We start from the raw sequence: 23,997 nt of genomic DNA, 5'->3' as shown, positions 1-23,997 counted from the left end.
CGGCAAAGGTAAGGCCTGCTTCTGTCAGCCTGGGGTCTTTAGACACAGGGTACCACCATCACCTCTCTGTATGTTGTAGGTTGAGCTGGTTTACTCCAGCAAATCATCCCTGCCTTAGGACGTTTCAGTATGTTTCAGTTCTTGGTTTACTTTATTTATCTTTTTTCTTTCTTTCTTTTTTCTTTTAAAGACAGAGTCTTTCCATGTATCCCAGGTTGTCTTGACTTGCTGGGTAGCCCAGGCTAGACTTGAGCTTACCATTTCCTACTTCAACGACCCCTGTGCTAGGAGTACAGGTATGCATTAATACGCATGTAATATGTAACAATGCCTTTATTTAGTTTTGAGAAATAGTGACGTTGGGTCATGGAAGTAGAGCATATTTTAAATGTAGGGGCGCAGGGAGTAGTGGGATACAAGATAACTTTGGAAGAGCAATGGGAAGCTCTGTCGCTTGGACAGCATGTATCCTGGAGTGGAGCAGAGGATTCTTGAGGAGATGGAGGACTGTGCCTTCCTCGGAGGGAGCAGCTCCTGGCTTTTGGAAAACCACCTAGATGCCCAAGCCTGAGAAAGACCTGGTTAAAACTCACCTGCTCCCTCTTTCCCCTTGCATATTGTTTGTACCTGCTGACTCAAGAGACTCTCCTTTCAGCCCCTGGAGCTAGCAGAGGGCAACAATGGAGGAGACTAGCCCGAGGAGGCGGAGAGAGGATGAGAAATCCATCCACAGTACTGAACCCAAGACTACAAGTCTCCAGAAAGAGGTGAGGGGTTGGCAGGGTTGGGGTTGGCCAACCAGTGTTGAGCAGTGTTGGCCCCACTGGTCCCTAGAAGAAGCACACGATGGCTTGCTTGTTTGCTTACTGAACCAAGGTTTCGCTATGTAGCTCTGCGTGGCCTTGAACGCAAGAGTCTTCTGCCTCAGCACCCCGAGACTTGAGATGACAGGCAAGCAGTACATGCCAGCACCATGCCTGGCAATGTTGTTGCTGTTGTTTTTACAGTCTGTGTGTCAGGTCTTCTTGGAGCTGTAACCACAGCAGTTGTGAGTCACTATGAGGGATTCGGGGAATCGAACTTAGATCCTCAGAGTAGTGCTCACTCTTAACTGCTATGTTGGCCCTCCACACCCTGGCTGACTTTCATACATTATAAAATGAACAGTTATCTGGACTTGCCTCTTCCACACCCACCAGTAAATTTAGTAAGCTCCTTTGAAGTTCATGTATATATACTTAAGACCCATGCACACGTTTCTCTGTGTTAGCAAGCCATCTAAGCTTACAGGGAGCCTGTACACCAATGGTTTTTTCGAAAAGAATGAGAGAGTCCTCTGATGCCTGGTTCCCCTAGGCCTCCAGCCTCTTACCACAGCTGGCCCTCATCTGTCCCAGCTGTGGTGCTGGGAATGGTTGTGCTTCCAGCACCAGAGAGCCCAAGCTAGCGGGGAGGAGCTGACAGGCGGGACCAGCTGAATGCATGGAGATGCTGGGGGAAGGCTGAGTTCCAGGGTAAGAGTGGATGGAGGAGGACTGGAGCTGGGTACACCACTCGACACCTGTCCCAGGTATGCAGGCAGAGCAGGAGCCAAACAAGAAGGGCCAGGAAGCCTTTTAGGCTCATGGATGAGGAACCAGGGTTCCAGAGCCGCTCAAGATAGGTTTTGAACTCCACATGGCTTCAAGGGCAACACTGGGCAACTGAGGCATGGGTGGGATCGTTGGGTCCCGCTGCCTCGCAGGTAGAGGGTCTGGAGAGGGATGACTTGAAGCTATGTGGCCTGGCGGGGGATAATATATCCCAACCGAGGCTCAGCACGGGAGTCTGTCCCCAGCGGCCAGGCTCTGGACGATGACATTGTCCTCCCTGCCAGTTGGAGTCCCAGCAGTGTCTTCTTGGGACCCCCATGACCCTGCAGCCACCCAGCATAGCAATAAAACCCCAGGTGTCTTCACTCAGACAGTCAGATGCTGAATGGCTCCTGATGTCCAACTTGGAAGCTACCAGTCTCTCTGATGGAGGAAGGTTCTGGCGTCTGCAGTGAGACAAGCCCACACCCTGGGAGGTGGAAGGAAAGGCAGCCTGGCTCAGCCGAAAGCTGCATGGAAGCTGGTCTTGCTCCTCCTGGGTCTCCATTTGTGTTTGCAGAGCCCTGGGCAGCCTCCAAGGGCCAGCGGTATTAAGTAGACACCTGCGGCAGCTTTTATCTTTATTTTGTAATTTTACTTAGTTTTTTGACTCATTAATTGGTATTACGTTTACTCAAAATAAAATGTGCAGATTCCCCCCCCCCCCCCGCTTTTTTTTTTCTTTTGGAGACAGGATCTCATGTAGGAAAGGCTTCCAGTTCGCCACAGCCAAGGCTGACCTCAAACTTGTGACCCTCCTGCCTCTACCTCACAAGTGCTGGGATTTCAGGCCTGAGCCACTCGGCTGCCTTCCTAAAAAAAAAATTTTTCCTAGAAAGCTCGGGCCACTGAAGTGTCATCATAGGAAATTTTGTCAGTGTCACCAGTGTTCTGCTCCTGGGAGATCCCTACTGTTCATGTGACAGGACTCAGTCTTTGAGTCTTATCTTGATAGTGGGAAACTTTCCTTTCTTTTTCTTTTTCTTTTTCTTTTTCTTTTTCTCTTTCTCTTTCTCTTTCTCTTTCTCTTTCTTCTTCTTTTTCTTTTTCTTTTACTTTTTCCTTTCCTTTCCTTTCCTTTCCTTTCCTTCCTTCCTTCCTTCCTTCCTCCTCCTTCTCCTCCTTCTCTTCCTCCTCCTCCTTCTTCTTCCTCTCTCTCTCTCTCTCTCTCTCTCTTTCTCTCTCTCTCTCTCACTAGGTAGCCCAGGCTGGCCTTGAAGTCAAGCCTCAGCTTCCCCATGCTGGGCATGCTGGTTACCCGCACCCACTGAAGAAGTCTGTTCCGGTCTGGTGGCTCTTCTTTCTGGAAGTCCGTTGACCAGATCAGTGTTTACATGAAAGGCAGGAATCAAGCTATGCTTTGTCTTCCTGGCTGTCTGCCTCGATTCCACCCTCCTGCCCAGTGAAGTGGGTGTGAGACGGTATAGCCAGAGCATGGGGCAGTTCTGATGCCTCGGTGTAAGGAAAGTGGCCCGGTGCTCCGTGGCAGCAGCACAGGGTGGGTGTGCCTGGGGCACAAATCCATCTGCGTTCTTCTGGCCGCACTGGGGTTGGGGGAATCACCTCTGGCCCTGTGGACTCCTGACTGGTAGAATTAGTTCTATTCTTGTACATGCAGGTGGGTCTTCTCAGTGGCATCTGTATCATCGTGGGCACCATCATTGGCTCCGGGATCTTCATCTCCCCCAAGTCTGTGCTGGCCAACACAGAATCTGTGGGGCCCTGTCTCATCATATGGGCAGCCTGTGGAATCCTGGCTACACTGGGTAATAGCGGTGACTCACTCCATCAAGTGTGGAGACAAGCCACATAAGCACAGGGTCTCACTTGTTAGCCCAGGCTGGTCCCGAACTGTGGTATGCATGTTGCCAGGTGCAGCTGTGGTTCTTCCCTCTCAGGGTGTCTAGACACCACTGCACACTAGGCTGGAAGGATGGAGTGGAGCCCCAGGACGGGGATGGTTCTGCAGGGTCCTGATATGGTTGGGAGTGTGTGTGTGTGTGTGTGTGTGTGCGCGCGCGCATGTGTTCTCTGAGGATCTTAGTGCTACAGCTCTTTTAGACAAAGGCCTTCTCTGACGGTCATCAATGAAACAGCTCTCTCAGAGAATCTTATCTCGTGCACATACCTTTATTCCAGGTGTGCTTGTACACATGTACTTTATTCAGGGTGAACCTGGGGTATTTATAGACGTTTGGAGAGTGGGAAGTGATTCTTCTTAGGGTGAGGTTTCGTTGGCTAGACTTTGAAGTACTGGGGATACCTCCTTTGCATGGAGAAGTGTTCCAGGAATCCAGGTATTTGCTGGGGCCCGAGGTCTGCCAAGGACTATTTGACCTTCTCCAGGTACAGGGTATGTGGGGTAGGATTCCCCAGAAAAGGTCCTAAGTGTTGGGATTATAGGCTTGCACCACCATGCCCAGCTGGGTTCCTCACAGTGGGTGTGTGGCAAATAAGGGTGAATCTGACTGCAATTAAAGGTCCAGCAGCCGGGACTGGGCTGTTTAGAATGTGAGTCTCCAAAAGAGGAAGCCCTGTGGAATAGGATGGAGCCTCATAAGGAGGGGCTCCCTTCTGTGTTCCAGGTGCTCTGTGCTTTGCAGAGCTTGGCACAATGATCACCAAGTCAGGGGGTGAGTACCCCTATCTGATGGAGGCCTTTGGTCCCATCCCTGCCTACCTGTTCTCCTGGACCAGCCTGATCGTCATGAAGCCCTCATCATTCGCCATCATCTGCCTCAGCTTTTCGGAGTATGTGTGTGCGGCCTTTTACTCAGGCTGCAAGCCTCCTGCTGTGGTAGTGAAACTCCTGGCTGCTGCTGCCATCTGTGAGTACCAGATTGGGGGAGGGGGGTGGGACAGAAGGGGTGGGGACAGGGGCGGCCTGAATTGCTGATGTCTTGGGACCTCTGGTCTTGGCTCTTTCTTCCCCAGGACAGCAGGCCTGCAGGGGTGGCTATCCCAGCAGATGTTGGGCAAATATTCAGGTCTATGGGAGCCGCAGGAAGGGGGCTATCCTGGGCTTTCCTTGTTCAGGACCTGCCTGGCTGGTTCTCCTTCACAGTCTGAGATTGGGCTTGATTTCGAGGGTCAACGTTGGTGTGTCTTGAAGTTGTTAGAGCTAGTTTTTTTCAATTCTACCCCCTTCCCTGAGGGTGGGAAGTGGGGGGAAATAGAAAAGGAGGGATTCCCAGGACTTTGGGAAAAACCATGAATACAAAATGTTACTCGACTTGGGCCTTCCAGTGCTTATCACTACAGTGAATGCGCTGAGCGTGCGGCTTGGCAGCTATGTCCAGAATGTCTTCACGGCAGCCAAGATGGTGATCGTGGCCATCATCATCATCAGTGGACTGGTCTTCCTGGCCCAAGGTGAGGTGCGGCAGGCTGGGAGAGCAGGCTCCACTCAGCCTGTGACTTCTTGTCTCCTGGAGCAGTCTTGCCCACTAGCATGTGTGTTTTATGGTTTATATATTTGCACTTCCTTGTTGGCATTGATTGATTGATTGGTTGGTTGGTTAGATGGTTGGTTGACTGATTGATTGATGATATAGGAACTTACCATATAGCCTAGGCTTGCCTCTAACTTATGATGCTCCTGCCTCAATATCCTGAGTGCTGGGATGACAGACATGTACTATCATGCGTAGTTTTTGGTTCCTTTCATAAGTGGGTCATGGGTCATACCCTTCTTTCTGGTAGAGAGGAGAATGATATCAGTGTCTGGCCAGCTGACATTCACGCTGCACTGTCTGGTTTAATTTCAGGAAATGTAAAGAACTTTCAGAACTCTTTTGAGGGTACACAGACCTCTGTGGGCGCCATCAGCCTGGCATTTTACAACGGACTGTGGGCCTACGATGGGTGGTAAGTGCTCCTGAAACATTCCAAGTCCACTAGTGGGGTCTTGGCGACGCTTTGATTTCAGCAGCTATAAAGAGCAAGATGTCCCCTTTCCGGGCCCCAGCAACACCTTTAGCTCCATCTTCACAGCTCTTTTACATGAAGTGCTCAAACCCTGACCTTCCTATGTCCTTGTGACACCATGGATGAGATCATGGGGTCAAGACCCTTAACCCTTTCCTAGCCTGCAACCAGCACCAGCCCCTGACAATGCCTAGTGAGTTGGTGAAGCCTTGTGTAGAATCTTTATTTGGAAAATGCCATCTGAGCTGAATAGAGGCAGAAGGTTCATTCTTCTTTCACCCTCTTTCCAGATTTTCAAAGTACCTTGAGTATTCTTGGAAATTCACATGATTTCCACAGAGAGCAAAGACTTAACCCCGTAACAGAAAACTACCTCTTGGCAGTTGCAAGGAAGACCTGTCACCACCCGGACCTAGGGAGCAGAAGTTACCCTGCACTGGTGTGGAAAGCTTTTTTGGCCTTTTTTTTCCTTCATCACTCAGTACTCCTTGCTATATTTTATTTTACTCTATTTTTAATGCTTGAGAATGGAACCTAGGGCTTTGTATATGCTTGGAAATCATTTTATTTCTGAGCCACACCCCCAGTCCCTCACTGGGGGATTGGCAGGGGCTCTACCACTGAGCCACACCCCCAGCCTCTCATTGTGGATTCTAGGCAGGGCTCTACCACTGAGCCACGCCCCCAGCCCTTCACTGGGGGATTCTAGGTAGACACTGATGTTGAGTCATGTCTTTCTGTCCTACAGTAGAAAATTTAAAATGAGCCAACATTTATCATTGCTCCACAAACCTAGCCAAGAGAGTCATGTAGCACATCATAGTGTCATCCTTGTTACTTTTCTTTGTCCAGGAACCAACTCAACTATATCACCGAAGAGCTTAGAAACCCTTACAGGTAAGAGCATTACATGGGGCAGGAGCTGATGCTCCCACAGCATATTTCTCCTCTGTGGGCAGAAAGTGGAACTGCTGCCTCTTTCCACTGTTCTGTTATTCCATGAGCCTCTTCTACTCAGTCAGTTCCACCCCTGACACCTGTGGGCAGGGCCTTTAGCATTCTGGGCAAGTGCTCTACCACTGGGCTATGCCCTGTCACTGAGTAAACAACAGTATCCTCTGTGCTCATTATCCCATTAGTCCGTCTCTGTTGGGCAGTGGCATGGTTGATAATCGGAAGGAAGGATATTGACTTTTTTTTTTTAAATCTCTGCTTTATTTTGCTTTAAGGTATTCAATCTCCTGCCCTGGAGTATCCTTTGGAAATGTCTTTTGTCTCTGTTGGGGCTTCTTCGAAGTAGAAGCAGGGTGAAGAGGAAGGAGGAAATAGACCAGATGTTCATCTCAATAGTACCAGTTTCACATGATGCTCTGGTGTGATTCTGGAATCCTGTGTCTTTGTCCTTTTCAGAAACCTGCCCATGGCCATTGTCATTGGGATTCCTCTGGTGACTGTATGCTACATCCTCATGAATATTGCCTACTTCACAGTGATGACCCCAACGGAGCTCTTGCAGTCCCAGGCTGTGGCTGTGGTAAGTGGCTGACACAGTAAGTAGCCTTTGGAAGGAGGGAGACTCAGAGCCGATGGACTGGGCATTTATCTAGGCTGGGGGCCAAGGGCAGTGGTTGAGACTCTCAACATGCAGCAGGCTGCGGCTCCTGGGTCCTCAGCTTCCCTCCCAGCTGCACGTAGCAATGACTGAAGGACCCTGGGCTGGAGTCCTCAGAGGAAGGAAGGAGAAGAGTGCACTGAGTGAGGTGAGGTGACTTCAGTAATGGGTTGTGGGATCTAAGCTGAGTAAGGGAACCAGGGCACCTAGGATGTAGAAAGGCCTATGATCCCTGAGACTGGCAGTTGAAATAAGGCCATGCCTGGTGAGGGGATCAACAAAGTAAACAAGGCAGATGCTAGGAAGCAAGGTGATTAGGATGAAGCAGGTCCAGGAAGTGAGGTAATTAAGGTGAGGTGGGGCCAGGAAGTGAGGTAATTCAGGTGAGGTGGGGCCTGGAAGTCAGTGACGTGAGCTAGGATCAAGAAATAAGCGAGGTATGTCCAGGGAGGTGAGGTAGAGCTAGGAAACTGAGGTGAGAAGAAGTAGGGCCAGCAAGTGGGGGTCAGGACAGTGAGGTAACTGACAGATGCCAGGGTGGTGGGCAAGAGCCCTGTCACCAGCAGACTGGGCTGCTCTCAAGGCTTCTCCCTTTTCTCCAGTAGAGGGCCCCAGAGGCTGTGCACAGTGGGATGACATTGGGCCGTGGGTACCCAGTGAGATCTCTCAGGACGGTACTCTGCTTTTCTGCAGACCTTCGGAGACCGCGTTCTCTATCCAGCATCTTGGGTAGTCCCACTTTTTGTGGCATTTTCAACCATTGGTGCTGCTAACGGGACCTGCTTTACCGCGGGCAGGTAGGGTGCCCCCCTCCTTGTCATACTCTCAGAGGACAAGAAAGTCAGTGATGGACCCCCTACATCCTTAAGGCCCTCTGCTAGGTTAAACCCCACATTGGGGCTGAACCTGGAGCATGCTGGGTCCATGTGGACAAACTCTGAAGTCTAGACAAGGAAAGTGGCTTGATCCTCAAAGTAAAGTAGTCAGGAAGGGGTGGACAACCTTGCTGGATGGAATCGGGCATGGCATGTGCACTCCAGCGGTCCTGGGCTCTAAGCTAGGGAACCTTGCAACTTTAGGACAAGGGAGAGGGAGGGGTCACTAGGAGAACAAGGCTTGGCTTACACTTGGCACTTTCTACTTTGCATGTTTCTTCCCAGATAATTCCTTCTGTCATGTTACTGTCTGCACAGACTTGACCAGGAATTGACAGGCTTTCCTATAAGTGGACAGATGTTAATGGCTGTAAGCTCGCAGGCTATTATCAGTCTGTTATAGCTCAGTTCTCTGGAGCTCCAATCAGCTGTGTGACTAGTCACATGAGCAGGCGTAGTTTGCCACTCTCTAGATCCTGCTGGCTGTGCTGTTTCTCTTTGCGAGGTACATGCTTCAACTAAACCCCTGGTGATGGGCCAAGCATGAGTTGTTTCTATGAACACTGCTGTGGGGAACATTCTGGGACATATCTTTGCCCAGGGTAGTGCTCTGAATGGATAGACTTCCAAGTGGTGCTACCCAATATCACGTTAAAAGTGAGTCCATACTAGAAAATAATTCTGCTAAAGCTACAGGGAAGTGTGTATAAGGGCTAGCCCCCAACTTTCTCCAGGTTCTGTGTTCCATCCCTAACAAGGAGGAAAAGGAGCGGGGAGAAGGGGAGGAAGAGGGAGGGAGGGAGGAAGGGAGGGAGGGAGGAAGGGAGGGAGGAAGGAAGGGAGGGAGGGAGGGGAAAGAAAAACATTTTCGACTAGTCTAGGATCTTGATATTTATGTGTGAATTATGTTTTCTAATTAGCAACTAATTGCATGTGTTTCTGCGCTACACTGTGATGTTCCGATGCCTGGATATATTGTAGAATGAGCAAATTAACCTATTCATCACTCACACCATTGCACGCTTACTGGTTTCTTTCTGCTGAGAGCATTTCACACCAACTCTTAGCAGTTTTGAAATATGCATCAACAAAGCAGCAGTAGACATGTAAACACATCTCTCTGTAGTTGGATCCAAGAGTCCCTCAGGATTTACCAGGAGTGTTTGGGCTGGGATGTATGGAAGATCTGCTTTGAGTTTTCTGAGGAGACTCACCCAGATTTCCAGGGACCGTCCCAATTTACAATCCCACTGATAGTGAATAAGGGTTCCTCTTTCCCAACATCTTTGCCAGCATTGTTGAAGTTTGTTTTCCTATGGTCATCTTGACTGGAACAAATGGAATCTCAAAATAGTTTTCTGTTGCATTCTGCCATGGCTAAGGATGCTGAACACTTTTTTCCATAAGAAAATTAAAAACGGTTTTGTTGACACTTGTGTGTGTGCCCATGTGTGTCTGTGCAGGCATGCAAATGCTGCAACACACGTGGAGAGGTCAGTTCAAGTTTCAGGGGCCACCTCTCCCCTTTCACAGTGTGAGCCCCAGAGGCAAACTCCGCTGCTAGGCCTGACAGCAGGCTTTTCATCTGGTGAGCCATCTTCCCACCCGACCGAGTGTGCTGAACGTGCTGTTTGTAGACAGGGGTTCTCTGTGTAGCCCTGGCTGTCTTGTGTAGACAGGGGTTCTCTGTGTAGCTCTGGCTGTCTTGGAACTTGCTCCATAGACCTGGCTGGCCTTGAACTCACAGAGATCTGCCTGCCTCTGCCTCCCAGGTACTGGGATTAAAGGTGTGTACCATCACTGCCCGGCTTGTTAAACATTATTTAAAGTGCTTATTAGCTGTTTGTATTTCTTCCAAGAATTCTTTATTCAATATCCCTTTTTAAAAATTGTTTCCTAGCTAATTTTTAAGTGATTTGTGTATTCTAGACATTAATTCACTGTCAGGTGTGTGGCTGGCCAAGATTTTATCCCATTTTGTGGTCTTCCTTTTCATCCCATTAACTGTTTTCCTTTGCTGTGCAGAAGGCTTTGATCAGCACTATTTTCCATTTGTCAGTTTTCATTTTCTTTGATTAGGAAACAAGACTTGACTAGTCTTTTTCAGAAAGTCCTTACTTTATTTATGTTTATTTCTTCAAGTGTTTCCTTACCTTTTATATATATAATTTAATGTAGGAATACTCTGCTGCATATACATCTACCTGCCTGAAGAGGGCATCAGATCCCCCATAGAGGGTTGTGAGACACCATGTGGTTGGTGGGAATTGAAAACTGAACTCAGGACCTCTGGAAGAGCTGCCAGTGCTCTTAACCACTGAGCCATCTCACCAGCCCACCTCATGTCTTATATTAAGGTCTTTGATCCACTAGGAGTTGATCCTGCTCTCCACCCCACCCCCCCAGTACTGGAGTTAGGCATTTGCCACCGTGCCTGGCTTTCCTCCCCTCAACTTTTGTTAAATTTGTTTTTTGAAATTTCATATATGCACATACTGCATTATTGTTACTGCTCACACCCTTTGAACCGCACCCTTCTAGTTCCCTTTCCCAGTCCATGTAGTATTGGCCAGGGTCATTTGAGAGACTGTGTTTGGAAGCCAGCAGTGGAGCCTGGTTGAGTAAGAATGTAACTGAAAATGTCTTCCTCTCCTACAGAATCCATCAGTTGCCAATAGTTCAGGAAGGGGTACGGTCCCCAGTCCCTTCCCAACCTGAGATAAACTGTTGGCAGGGCCTGTCTTATGCAGGCCCAGGGTAGGCAGCTGCAGCTGCACTGAGACCACATTTGAGACAATTGAAGACAATTTGAGACATACTGAGAAGAAATACAGCCCTTCTTCGTATCTTCCAGATTTTATCTTTCTTCTTTCTTTTGGTTTTTCAAGGTAGGGTTTCTCTGTATAGCTCTGACTGTCCTGGAACTCACTCTGTAGTTCAGGATGGACTCAAACTCAGAGATCTGCCTGACTCTGCCTTCCAAGTGCTGGGATTAAAGGTGTGCATCACCCCTGCCTGGCCAGATTATATATTGTTTCCAGTCACTCTTGCAGTGTATCCTGAACCTTTAACTATCCTGTTAAGAGTTGAGTCTGTCTCATTCTGAGCATCTTGGGCATCCTGCATCTCTGAATTCACCTCCATCCATTGCAAACAGAAGCATCTCCATTTAAGCCTGAGAGTGCTATGGTGTGTTAGGACTAGATTCCTTTCTGTGGAAGTTGCCTCTCATCCAGTAAGAGTGGTTGGTCATCCCCATAGCAGCTATGCCACCATCACACATTTGGTGCCTGTTTGTTTTAATATGGATGCTGGAAACCAAACTCAAGTTCTCATACGTGACAGTAGTCATTTTACTGTTTCAGTCACCTACCTAGCCATGGAGTTGATTTTTGTATAGATTGAGAGTCGAAAATCTAGTTTTATTCTTCTACATATAGATATCCATTTTTCCTAGTTTAGGGGGCTGTATTTTCTCCAGTGAATGTTTTTAGGACCTCTAAACAAAACCCTGTGTGTGTGTGTGTGTGTGTGTGTGTGTGTGTTTATGTGTATCACATGCATACAAGGTCCCATGGTGGTCAGGTGTCAGATCCCTTGGAACTGGAGCTGTAGATGGTTGTGAACCAACATGTAGGGTGGTGCTGAGAACTGAACCCAGGGCCTCTGTAGAGCAGTAAGTGCTCTTACTTATCTTACTAGCCTCTCTCTGGTTTTTCTGTTTTTCTTCTTCTCTTTACTTCTTCTCCTCCTCCCTCCTCTCTCCTCCCTCCCCCTTCTCCCCCTCCCTTCCTCTCCCTCCTCCCTCCCTCTTCTTCTCCCTCTCCCTCCCTCTCTCCCTCCCTCCCTCCCTCCCCCCCCCTCTCTCTCTCCCCCTCTCCCCCTTTCCTTCTCCCTCTCCCTCTCTCTCTCTCAGGGTTTCTCTGCATAGCCTTGATTGTCCTAGAACTCTGTAGATCAGGCTGGCCTGGAAATCAGATATCCCCCTCTCTGCCTCCCAAGTGTTGAGATTAAAGGTGTGTACCACCTGCTCAGACTGGTCTGATTTCTTAATGTAGGCATTAGAGTCATCTGTTTCCCTTACAGAGTATCTTCATTGTATTGTTAAGACTTTGGTGTGTTGTTCTTTCATTTGATATTAGGAATGTTTACATTTTTCATTTCTTCTATGACCCCCCCCCCAATTCAACTGTGGGTTGCTTAATCTCCATGCATTGGTGTAGTCATAGTTTTGTCTTACTGTTGTGGTTATACAGAATGCAAGGAATTTGCAACTTTCCTATATTTGTTAGGACTTTTTTTTTATGTCCTAACATGTAGTCTATTTTAAATAAAGTTCCATGGGTCATTGAGAAGAATGTGGTTTGCTCCATTTAACAGAATATTCTAGATAACTACTCTCTTTATTCTATGGTGCCATTTAATCCCAATATTTTTCTGTATTTTTGTTAGGATAACTTTTAAATTAGTGGAAGTGGCGTATTGAAGTTAGGAATTTTTACATTAAAATTTTAAAAAAAGATTTATGTATATGAGTACACTATAGCTGTCTCCAGACACATCAGAAGGTGGCTTTGGATCCCATTACAGATGGTTGTGAGCCGCCTCATGGTTGCTGGGAATCACACTCAGGACCTTTGGAAGAGCAGTCAGTGCTCTTAACTGCCCAGCCAACTCTGCAGTGCCAGGTTTTTTCAGTAAGCTCACCCACCATTCAACAGCATGTTGCTTCAGTCCCACCCATTTGTGTGTGTTCTGTTTTCTTCCTTGCTGTTGACTTATGGGCTTGCTTAGTATCAAGTGACCTTCTTTGTTTCTTCTTAGTTTGAAGTCTACTCTGTCACATGTGAGAACAGTAATACCTGCTTATTTCCCCTACCTTTTCTTGCTTTTTATGGCGAGAAGCATTTCTCAGAGCCAATAGGGAGATGATTCCTGCTTCTTTGAAATTTATTGAGACAGGGTTTTCCTACATTGCCCTGGTTGTCCTGTCACTCAGTATACACACCAGGTTGTGCTTGAACCCACACCACCTACCTCTGCCTCCTGAGTTAGTGGTATGTGCCATCATACCTGGCATGAGTCCTCCCTTTTGATGCAATCTGCTAACTTGTGTCTTTTAAGGAATTGAGACCATATATGTTCAGTCATTGGAATGTGCGCCTGCCATTTTTCTGGTTTTGTAGTGTTTGATGGTTTTCAGTCTTCTGATTATTCTAGCAGGGATTGTTCTTTCCTGTAGCCTCATGGGTGCAGTCATATCTCCCTTCAGTATGAAAGATTCCTTCAAGTATCATTCGTAGAGTTGACTCAGTGGTCAGGAGTCCCTTTATTTTTAGGACGCTTTCTGCTTTCTGCCTCCAATTATGATAGTATCTTTGCTGGATGCAGTAATGTAGGTTGACAATCATCTTTTAGTACTTTGAAGGCCTCATTCCAAGCTCTCTTGGCTTTATAAAAAATTACATTAGTGTGCATTGAGTATGGGTGCACAAAGGCCACATGTGTGTCAGTGTGTGGTGTGGTAAGAGGATAACATCTGGGAGTTAGTTCTCTCCATCATATGGGTTCCAGGGCACACTGGTTGACAGGGCCTTTTCCCACTGAACAGTCTTAGCAGCCCCTCCTCCTGCGCCTCCTGCTGAGAAATCTGCTGGTACTTCACTGGGTCCACTGTTTACACAGGTGTTTGTGTTTCTCTCCTGCCTCTTTCAGTACACATTTTATTGAATATATATAATACAGCTCTGTCTTGTGCATTTAGTGAGACATTCTTTCTGGCCTTGGTACATCATCCTTTTTTTTTTTTTAATTTTAAAGATTTATTTTATACACGAGTACACCACCATTGCTCTCTTCAGACACACCAGAAGAGGGCACCAGACCCCATTATAAATGGTTGTGAGCCACCATATGGTTGCTAGGAATTGAACTCAGAACCTTTGGAAGAGTAGTTGGTGCTCTTAACGTCTGAGCCATCTCTCCAGCCCTCATTCTGTCCTTCTAACTCAAGGGCATAAACTGTGATTCCCCCTAAGGTGTTTTTTTAAGTTTTTGAACATCTTTTGTCATGTTTATTCAAAAGCACTCCATATTCTTTCATGCTATTCTGACATCTAGTCTTTAAATGTCATTTTCAAATAGTTTTTTGGTAGTGTATATAGAAATGAATATCCTGAGACTCTAGCTAGCCAGACTACTAGTCTAGCTAGCTAACTATCTACTCTGGAACTATGTAGACTAGGCTAGTCTCAAACTCACAGAGATATGCCTGCCTCTGCCTCTCCAGTGCTAGGATTAAAGGTATGCACCACCACACCTAGTTTACAGATAGTTTTGACATCTGTGCTGTTACAAGTTCCCTAAGATTTTTGCTCTTGTCATTTTACCTCTTGTAAATATAAAGTCATGCAAGCATCAACTACAACTGTTCTAAAATATATCTCCTCTAAGAGTTTCATTTCTATAAATGCAAACTTTATGATTAATGTACCTTCAATAGACAGAAATCACAACAAACCCCTGCCCTAACAAGGAGGTTGAAAAAACATTAAAAAGAGCCTACTCTAGGGAGTCCAAAATCCTGTGACATGCCAACTCTGCTTGGTACCCAGAAGAGAGTGTGAGCCTCAAGGCTTCTGAAGCATCAGAGAGTCCAGGGTCATTCTGAGAGGACTCCTCGGGGATCATCTGCCTGGTGGTCCCCCTTTGTGTCCAGTGGTATTTGTACATTTTCCAATTCTTTCGGGCATTAGACTGAACTTCATTTCATGCCTTTTCTTGGAGAACTAATGAGTCCTTTTGTCAGTGTGAGTTTGTTAGCCAAGGCCTCCAATTTCCTCTTTAGGACACCAGTCTGCCTTGAAGTGCTTTTTTAGCTCCAGGAACTGCTTATATGTGATCCCAAAGTTTCCATCCCAGTAGGACAAACTCGAAGTTGTCTTCATCTTAGTTACTTCTATCTTGGCTGCAGCTCACTTGAATTCCATTCTTCAGTTTGAGCCCTCTAAAAGTTTGTTTTGTTGTTGTCTTTTTTTTTTTTTTTTTTTTTTTTTTCTGAGTCAGGGTTTCTCTATATAGGCCTGGCTATCCTGGAACTCACTCTGTAGACCAGGCTGGCCTCCAACTCAGAAATCTGCCTGTCTCTGCTTTCCAAGTTGCTGGGTTTAAAGGCGTGTGCCACCACCGCTCGATCCTCTAAAAGTTTTTAATAAAGATTTTTGTTACCCCATCTCTAGCCTTGGGCAGATCTGCTTTCTGCCTCCATAACTGGGCTTGCTTGACCTTACATTTGAATGATGTTTGTAACTGACTCAAGACAGCATTCTCTTGAGTTCGTCTGATTACAGTATATCCGAGCATTTCCTTTCCTTGCTGAGTAGTACTCCACTGTATAGTAAATAGTATACCACCATCTAAACCTTTGGGTTATTTCTGTTTTTGGCAGTTAAGTATAGTGTTGATGTGAACACCCATCCTTGTATTTTACATGCATATATTTTTTATATGGAGCATATTTTCACCTTGGGTAAATTTCTAAGAATAGAATTGCAATAATAATAACTTGAGTTTTGATCTTTTGTTAATAGAAACCCTACAAGTTTATTTAGATTATAGAGCCCCAATTATGTATTTGGGAGAGAAAAGTAGAGCCTATCTTTATAAAGTTAAAGTAGCAGTATTGGTAAGGATGTGGCTCAGTGGCAGAGCCTGTACTCAGCATAAGCAAAGTCCTGATTTCATCTGTATCATAAAGAAAAAAGCACTAGTATATTAAATAAAACTTGGCTGATTTTCTGAGTTGCTTACAAAATTAGGAAAATTTTGTACATATTTCTCTTATCAAAGGAAACATAGGTCTTTTTATAGACAGTACCTCTTCCTAAATTATGATCATATTTCAAAGAGCCAAAGAGTTCTGGGTAGATATCTTTAGCCTGTGTAATTTTACTAAAGTATAGCTAGAAATTGTGGTCTTTATTGCCATTAATATTTGAGAAATACTGTTTAGATTTTTATGCTCAAGTACATGTCTGTGTGTCAGCACGTACATGTGAGTATGTACATATGGACCCGCAGACACAAGAGGCATCTGAGTCCCCTGAAACTGCAGTTACAGGCTGTTGTGACTCACCCAGAATGTGTGCTGGCAATTCCAGTTGGGTCCTCTGCAAGAGCCGTATGCATCCTTTAACTACTGAGCCATCTCTACAGCCCCCATTTGACTTCTCTCCCCCTCTCTCCCCCCTCTCCCCTCTCTCTCCTCTCTCTCTCCCCTCTCTCTCCTCTCTCTCTCCTCTCTCTCTCCTCTCTCCTCTCTCTCTCTCTCCTCTCTCTCTCTCTCCCTCCCTCCTTCCCTCCCTGTGTGTGTGTGTGTGCCAAAGGTGTCAGATTTCCTTGAACTAGAGTCACAGGCAATTATGCTCTGAGCTCCACACCCTGGTCTAGTTTTTACATTTTTTTCCTTGCATATGTCTTGGGAGTTGATCAGGTATCTACTCATAAACCACATCTCCCCTGTCCCTGCCCAAATGACTTCCATGATAACAGAATGCTGGATGAGTTCCTCACAGGTGCAGCTAACCATCACACGAGCTCACCCTCCAGCCCCTTCCAGAGGACACTACCTGAAGATGGCCTTGCTGGTGGTGACTTCAGTGTCCTCTTTGTTCCCTGCATTGTTCTTTCAGGCTCATCTACGTGGCGGGCCGGGAAGGCCACATGCTTAAGGTGCTGTCCTACATCAGCGTCAAGCGCCTCACGCCGGCCCCTGCCCTCATATTTTATGTAAGTATGGCTTCCACCCCAGACTGCAGCAGAAAGTGAAGGTGTCTCTTTTGACAGGAGATCCAATAGAACTGTGCTGCTGAACCCAGGCTTTCTGAGAGAGTGAAGCTTCTTGACACAACCCAGAATTCTCCAAGCTTCTGTGCCCTGCTCAGAATGCCAGCTTCAGGGAAGGGAATAAGGCCTTCGTGGTGGTTGCTAACAGCCTCTGGCCTCAGCCTGTTGACTTGGATCATCCCTCATGGCTGTGCTATCTTGAAGGATATGTAGGCTTGGCTCAGGGCCAAAACACTAACTCCACTCATGTCCATTTCCACACTTATCTGAAGACAAGTAAACAGACCCAGAAACTGGGATCCCAAGTCAAGGACCAGGCCACAAATTCAGTCATGACCAGACCTGAATTTCATCATAGTAAAAACTTTGCTGTTAAAGTTACCCTTATAAAGCTGGTGTACAAAATGACTTTAGGTCAGACATGGTAGTCTATACCCAGCACTCAGGAGGCTGAGGCAGGAGGATCACAAGTTTCAGGTCAGCCTGGATTATAGAGCAAGACATGTATGCATGTAAGAGCACACATATCCAAGGACACAACTTCATAGACTCAAAGCTTGTCCACGTTCTTTCTGTGGAGCCTTGACAACAGATACCACAGTGGGCCAGGCTGAGCCAGCCTGATGGGAGACAGAGGAAGTCTATGTAGGAATAGCTGCTCCCTCAGCCTTCTGTGAGAACAGGGACAATGTCTGTGTGCACTGGCAACCTAAAACATGACTCTTCTTCCTACTAGGGTATAATAGCCATCATTTACATCATTCCTGGGGACATCAACTCCTTAGTCAATTATTTCAGCTTTGCTGCATGGCTGTTTTATGGTATGACAATCCTGGGACTCATTGTAATGAGATTCACAAGGAAAGACCTAGAGAGGCCCATCAAGGTAAGTCAGTCTGTGATCATTGTCACAGCAGTTTTGGTTTCTGGAAAGAACTGGAAGGGAGTCATTTTAAATGCTCTTCATCCCGACTGCTCTGCTGTTGAGCGTCCCCCGCTCAACTCAAACACAGCTTATGATCCATGCAGTCACTGGGGCACTCATCAAGCTGTAGAGAGGACCTGTATCCCACTGGTACCCAGTTATGACAGGCCCTGGCCTCTCCGACATGCTTACACATTGATGAGGACTTTGGAAATGGCTCTAATCCTAGCCTGTGTGTAAGGTGTGCTTCAGCCCTTCCATGTCCACAGGCTGATGCATGCCTACGTACCTGTGGGGAAATAGGATGAACAACCATGTTACTTTATGCTTCTGGAAGTGGATAAGCACCAATCTAAGAAAGATGTAGGCAAAAGGAGGCTGCAGCGGGTAGGAGCAGAGTAAGGAGGGCTCAGTTAACTTAGGGTTCTGTTGTTTAGAGCTGTCTGTCTGATGGTCTAGTTGAATCTCAGCTGTTTACCCTCCACATCTAGGGTTCATTTAGCATCTCCAGCAGGCAAGACCATGGTGGCAGTAGTCTTCACAAACCCCCTCATAAAAACACAGCAATAAAATACCCAAGGGGAAAATCTCATAGCCAGCATCATCACCACATGAGAAAATTGGTGATCCCCACAACCCAAGACTAGGGACGATGGAAGCCCCAGTTACCCAGCACCCATATGCTCTAGGATGGGCACACTGGGTGGTGCTCACTAGTGGAAGTGCAAGAGCGATATAACTACATTCTCCTGCCAGAGTCTTAGGATTCCCCACAAAGCGTCCTTTCCAGGCCATAGGCATTTCTAGAGCGATGGAAGACAACAGCAGCTGGAGACATAAAATACAGAAGAGCATCAGGGCACAGCTGGGAAGGAAGTCCCTAGGGAGTCCATGTTACACCTGAACATCAAAGCACATCAGGAAGCACCAGGAAAGAATATCTCTAAGGAGCATGCAAGGTACCAGGAACTGGAAGGAGAGGGAAAAGTACCAGACAAAATTAAGAGTGTTTGAGGGCAAATGAGTATGCCAAACAGAAAACATGTTCTACCTCAGGTATAAAAAAGAATCCCTGGGAAAGGGCAGTTAGTTCTTAGGCCGTCCAACCCAGGGGAGGGAGGGTGGTTAGAGGTAGAACTCCACTATTCAGCCAACAGCAAAATGCACACACTTCAAGGGGAAGGCCAGAGCTAGTGCAGGCAACAAAATGTTTTCTGGTGCAAATTATGGAACTTTAAAAATGCCTTGGGCATCCACTTCTTTTTTGTCCCGCCTCCATCCCCAAGTCATTTCTAGAGTAGGGGGAAAAGACAATATCAGCATCAGATCCCTTTGACCACACGTGGACCAGAAGACAATGCCATGTTACCGAAATACACATCAGCATCTACTGTCCAGTCAAACTGAGCCGGAAGATCAGACCCCATGGAGGGATGCAGGAGGTCTTCCTGCCATCACAGCACTCAGAAGCAGACCCGGAAGATTGCTGTGAGCTCAGTCCAACAAGAATACATCTATCTATATGAGACCTTGTCTTGGGGTGAAGGGAGCTACAGAGAGAGGAAGTAGAGAGAGAGAAATATCAGGCAAAGGAATAAATAGAAAATAGGTTGTGATCTTCTTGGATAAGTACCCAGACTCAAAGCATTGCTTAAGACAAACAACAAATGCCAACTCAATGATAAAAGACAGAATGCATAGCTATGAGAGAGCAGCTAAGAAGCCCACTTACCAACTTAACAGCAACTGTATTCACAAAGCGGCAGGAAAAACAGAGCCAAACACAGGAACAGGCAGCTTGGAAACACCCACCTTAGTCTGCAGCAGGCCCAGACCCATCCCTGGTGAAAGCAACCGAAGGTCTGAAGACTAAAGCAAGGTGGAGTGCAGCCTGGTTCAAGCTTAGACACGCCCACCACGATCTGAGCAAGCTCGCTGCCCACCTCAAGGGCACGTGGGTGGTCAGATGGGACTGTCCTATGGCGTTCTAGCCAAAGAGATCCTCCTTTCACCTATTTGCAGGAAGTGAGCCTTCACATGTGGAGAAAAAGGTCACACAGAGCTAGAGTTGGACACTGCGTGGCATCAACGTCTAGTGTCTCTAATCTGATGGGGCGTGGGCAGTGAGGGGGGATGGAAGTTGAAAGCAGGAAGCTTTAATTTGGTAGAGAGGCAAACTTTACATTCAACTGAAGCATCTGCTTTTCCACATTCTAGTAAAGACAAGACAAAGACAGGAGAGTGGAAAGGATGAGCCAAGTTGTGCCAGGCTTCCCCACGCCCGCCTTGTTCCCTCTAACCAGGAACCAGGAGCTGCACCGCACCCACCTGTGCTCTTCTGCTTGCAGGTGCCCATCTTCATCCCGATTGTTGTGATTCTCGTGTCTGTTTTCTTGATTCTGGCTCCAATCATCAGCAAGCCGGCCTGGGAGTATCTCTACTGTGTGTTGTTCATACTTAGTGGACTTATATTTTACTTCCTTTTTGTCCACTACAAGTTTGGATGGGCCCAGAAAATCTCCAGTAAGTATCAGAAGAAGAGTGTAAGGAAAGCGCACCCACTCAAGGACTCAGCATATAGCATTTCCTCTTCAGAACTGCACACTCCCTTGTTGCCTCTGGACCCACCCTTGTTGTCCTCTGTTCCTATCAATCACTACAAGGAGGCAGTAAAAGCACCACTGTATATTGCCAAAGACATTCACTGCTAACAGTTTCCCATGAAGACCACACTGAGGGTGTAGTTTACAAGCATCTATGCAGCTTCATCAGATGAGGTCTTTCAGAGCATGGCCTTTACTGTTATTGCTATTTTGAGGCCAAAGTGATAGCTAGAACAATAACCAGGTATAGGACAAAGGCCTGAATCCAACCCCCCAACCCCTTCCTCAGCCACAGGTCCCTGTGTTCTGCTGTCCTGGTCCTTAGCTGTTTGGGCAAATGTTTTAAAAAGCTAGTTGCATTAGCTTTCTGTTTCTAAATGGAAAGTAAGGTGCCCAATAACAGTAACAGAACTGTACTTGGTTTTGTTTTGAGTCAGGGTCTCATGATGTAGCCTAGGCTGGCATGCCAACTCTTGGTCTTCCTGCCGCAGCCTTCCCAGTGCTGGGTTACAGGTGTGTCTCTGCACTCGGCTGTGCTTTACTTTAAAGGCTGTGCTTTACTTTAAAGCCTATCATATTTAGTGTTTTGCTATAGAGCAGATTCAGTCCCAAGAAACTCGAGATTCAAGGCTCCTAAGCAGCAGGTAGTGATGGAACCGTCTTGTGTCCTCACTGTACAGTGTTCCTTAAGGACAGGGATTGGGTTGCGCAGTTTAACCCTGGATCAAGCACAGGGTGTTGTGTACTACAGCCACTTAATGTTAACTGAGTGACTGTGATAAAAGATGCCTCTTCGGATGGACAGTGCATGACTGGGATCGAAGTACTGGGGCAGAGGTTGGCAGGTTACACAGAGAGCCCATTTCAACAGAAACAAAAAAGAAAACCTGTTTTACTTATTTACTTATTTTTCTGTGTAGCTCTGGCTGACTTGGACTCACTCTGTGGCCTTGAACTCATGGAAATCTGCCTGCTTCTACCTTTCAAGTGCTGGGATTAAAGGCGTGTACCACCACTGCAGGGCTTTGAAAAACCTACCTTTTAAGTAGAATGTCGAATGCTTTTTCAGCATCCAATGAAATGACCATGTGGTTTTTTTCTTTGAGTTTGTTTATGTAGTGGATTGAATTGATGGATTTCTGTATATTGAACCAACCCTGCATCCCTGGGATAAAGCCTACTTGATCATGGTGGATGATCATTTTGATGTGTTCTTGGATTCGGTTGGCAAGAATTTTATTGAGTATTTTTGCATCGATGTTCATAAGGGAGATTGGTCTGAAGTTTTCTTTCTTTGTTGGATCTTTGTGTGGTTTTGGTATCAGCGTAATTGTGGCTTCGTAGAAGGAATTGGGTAGGGTTCCTTCTGTTTCTATTTTGTGGAATAGTTTGAAGAGTATTGGTGTTAGGTCTTCTTTGAAGGTCTGATAGAATTCTGCACTGAGACCATCTGGTCCTGTGCTTTTTTTGGTTGGAAGACTTTCTATGACCCCTTCTATTTCTTTTTTTTTTTTTTTAAGATTTATTTATTTATTATATGTAAGTACACTGTAGCTGTCCTCAGACACACCAGAAGCGGGCGTCAGATCTCATTACGGATGGTTGTGAGCCATCATGTGGTTGCTGGGATTTGAACTCAGGACCTTTGGAAGAGCAGTCGGTGCTCTTACCCGCTGAGCCATCTCTCCAGCCCCCCCTTCTATTTCTTTAGGGGTTATGGGACTGTTTAGATGATCTATTTGGTCCTGATTTAATTTTGGTATTTGGTATCTGTCAAGGAAATTGTCCATTTCTTCCAGATTCTCCAGTTGAGTATAGGCTTTTGTAGTAGGATCTGATGATTTTTTGGATTTCCTCAGTTTCTGTTGTAATATCTCCCTTTTCATTTGTAATTTTGTTAATTTGGATACTTTCTCCGTGCCCTTTGGTCAGTCTGGCTAAGGGTTTATCTATCTTGTTGATTTTCTCAAAGAACCAGCTCCTGGACTTGTTGATTCTTTGTATGGTTCTCTTTGTTTCCACTTGATTGATTTCAGCCCTGAGTTTGATGATTTCCTGTCTTCTACTCCTCCTGGGTGAAATAGCTTCTTTTTGTTCCAGGGCTTTCAGGTGTGTCATTAAGCTGGTAATGTATGCTCTCTCCATTTTCTTTTTGGAGGCACTCAGGGCTATGAGTTTTCCTCTTAGCACTGCTTTCATTGTGTCCCAAAGATTTGGGTATGTTGTAGAATGTCTGGCCTTTCCCTGTTGAATACCTGGCACTTAAGACAAGGCCTTAGAGTTGACAGCAGGTGGAGCTGCAGATGGGGAAGCGACCTTCAGCTTGAGAGGTGCTGCTTTCTGCCCATGCTAACTCAGCCGTTAAAGCTGGTGCCGAACTTACCTCACAGGGATGCAAGAACAAGAGGGGGAATTTATTTCCTGTTGACCAAAGTAAAGTATGCTCTTTCCCTTTCCTGGGATCCCTAGCCCCTAACCTCTTCAGAGAGAGCAAAGCTTTCTGCGAAAGCTAAGGACAGTCGGCTAGGTTGCAGCTGAGAACCAAGGTGCTCACTGTGCCATCTGCTAAGGCCTGAGGACAAATTGCTATAAAATGACTATCAGGAAGCTGAAGCAGAATCGTTGAGTTTGACTGAGGTCAGCCTGGGCTACACAGCAAGACCTTGTCTTAACAAACAAACCACAAACACTGTGAACAATTTGTATTTTAAGCAAAATGTCATCTTGGTTCCTTCATATTCATCCATGCTTTACAGCGGATACACATGATCGAGTCACAGAGTATGTAGTTCTTTGTTAGGAAGTAACCTATCTCTGAAGAGCCCATTCAGTGATTAGGGCAGTTCTGAATGCGGACTTCAGTTGCCCGTAATGCAGGGTCTAGCCGATGCCACCTCACTGCGTCAGAACAGTGAAGCCTCCTGGCCGTTCTGCTCTAACTGCACCTATGTCTTGGCTTCTCTGTTCCAGGGCCGGTCACCAAGCACCTGCAGATGCTGATGGAAGTTGTCCCACCAGAAAAGGACCCAGAGTAAAAGGTCCATCACTCGTAGCCCAAAGCTGTGATCAATTTATTTTTGTAAGCAATTATTTGTGGTTATTTCTTCCTGGTGTTTTTCTTAATGAAAACGTATTCAGATATTTGTTTAATATTATTATTTTTAGCTATCCATAATTCTGTGAGTTAAGGGTCTTAAATAGAGGTAAGATATATTTTCTGACATTATCAGGAGTGCTGGATGTGGTGGCACATGCCTCTAATCCTAGCACAGGGAGGTGGACCTCTGTGACTTAAGAGACCAGCCTAGTCTACAGACTGAGTTCCAGGCCAGCCAGGACTATATTGAGACCCTGTCTCAAACAAACAACAAAACAGAAACCCCTAAGTTACCAGGAGACATTACCCCTTACCCCACAGGATGGATGGCTACGGAAGGCTGCATAACAGCATGCCCATTGCAGAAGGGCTAAATAATAAACACTAAGGCACGCTACCTAACCGAATGAAGTGGGGCTGGGCGGCAGGCAGCTCAGGCTTTAGCACTTGCCTAGCACAGGCAAGGCTCTGTGCTTGTTACCA

The 23,997-nt window shown here is 46.4% G+C and overlaps 1 protein-coding gene across 1 annotated transcript; it reads left to right on the top strand.

Annotated features, from left to right (window-relative positions):
• The first annotated feature begins 680 nt into the window (after positions 1–680).
• Slc7a9 (solute carrier family 7 member 9) lies at positions 681–23,452 on the top strand. Its single transcript, XM_052179203.1, has 12 exons — positions 681–767; positions 3,250–3,397; positions 4,217–4,459; positions 4,878–5,003; positions 5,399–5,498; positions 6,411–6,455; positions 6,969–7,092; positions 7,864–7,967; positions 16,736–16,832; positions 17,626–17,775; positions 20,163–20,337; positions 23,388–23,452. Exons 1-12 carry the CDS (start codon positions 681–683, stop codon positions 23,450–23,452), a joined length of 1,464 nt encoding a protein of 487 aa, XP_052035163.1.
• Positions 23,453–23,997: the final 545 nt, after the last annotated feature.

The sequence above is a fragment of the Apodemus sylvaticus genome, chromosome 1 (genome assembly GCF_947179515.1).
Source record: "Apodemus sylvaticus chromosome 1, mApoSyl1.1, whole genome shotgun sequence".
Classification (NCBI taxonomy): domain Eukaryota; kingdom Metazoa; phylum Chordata; class Mammalia; order Rodentia; family Muridae; genus Apodemus; species Apodemus sylvaticus.
Note: the sequence above shows the minus strand (reverse complement) of the source record. Positions and strands in the feature narration are given on the sequence as shown.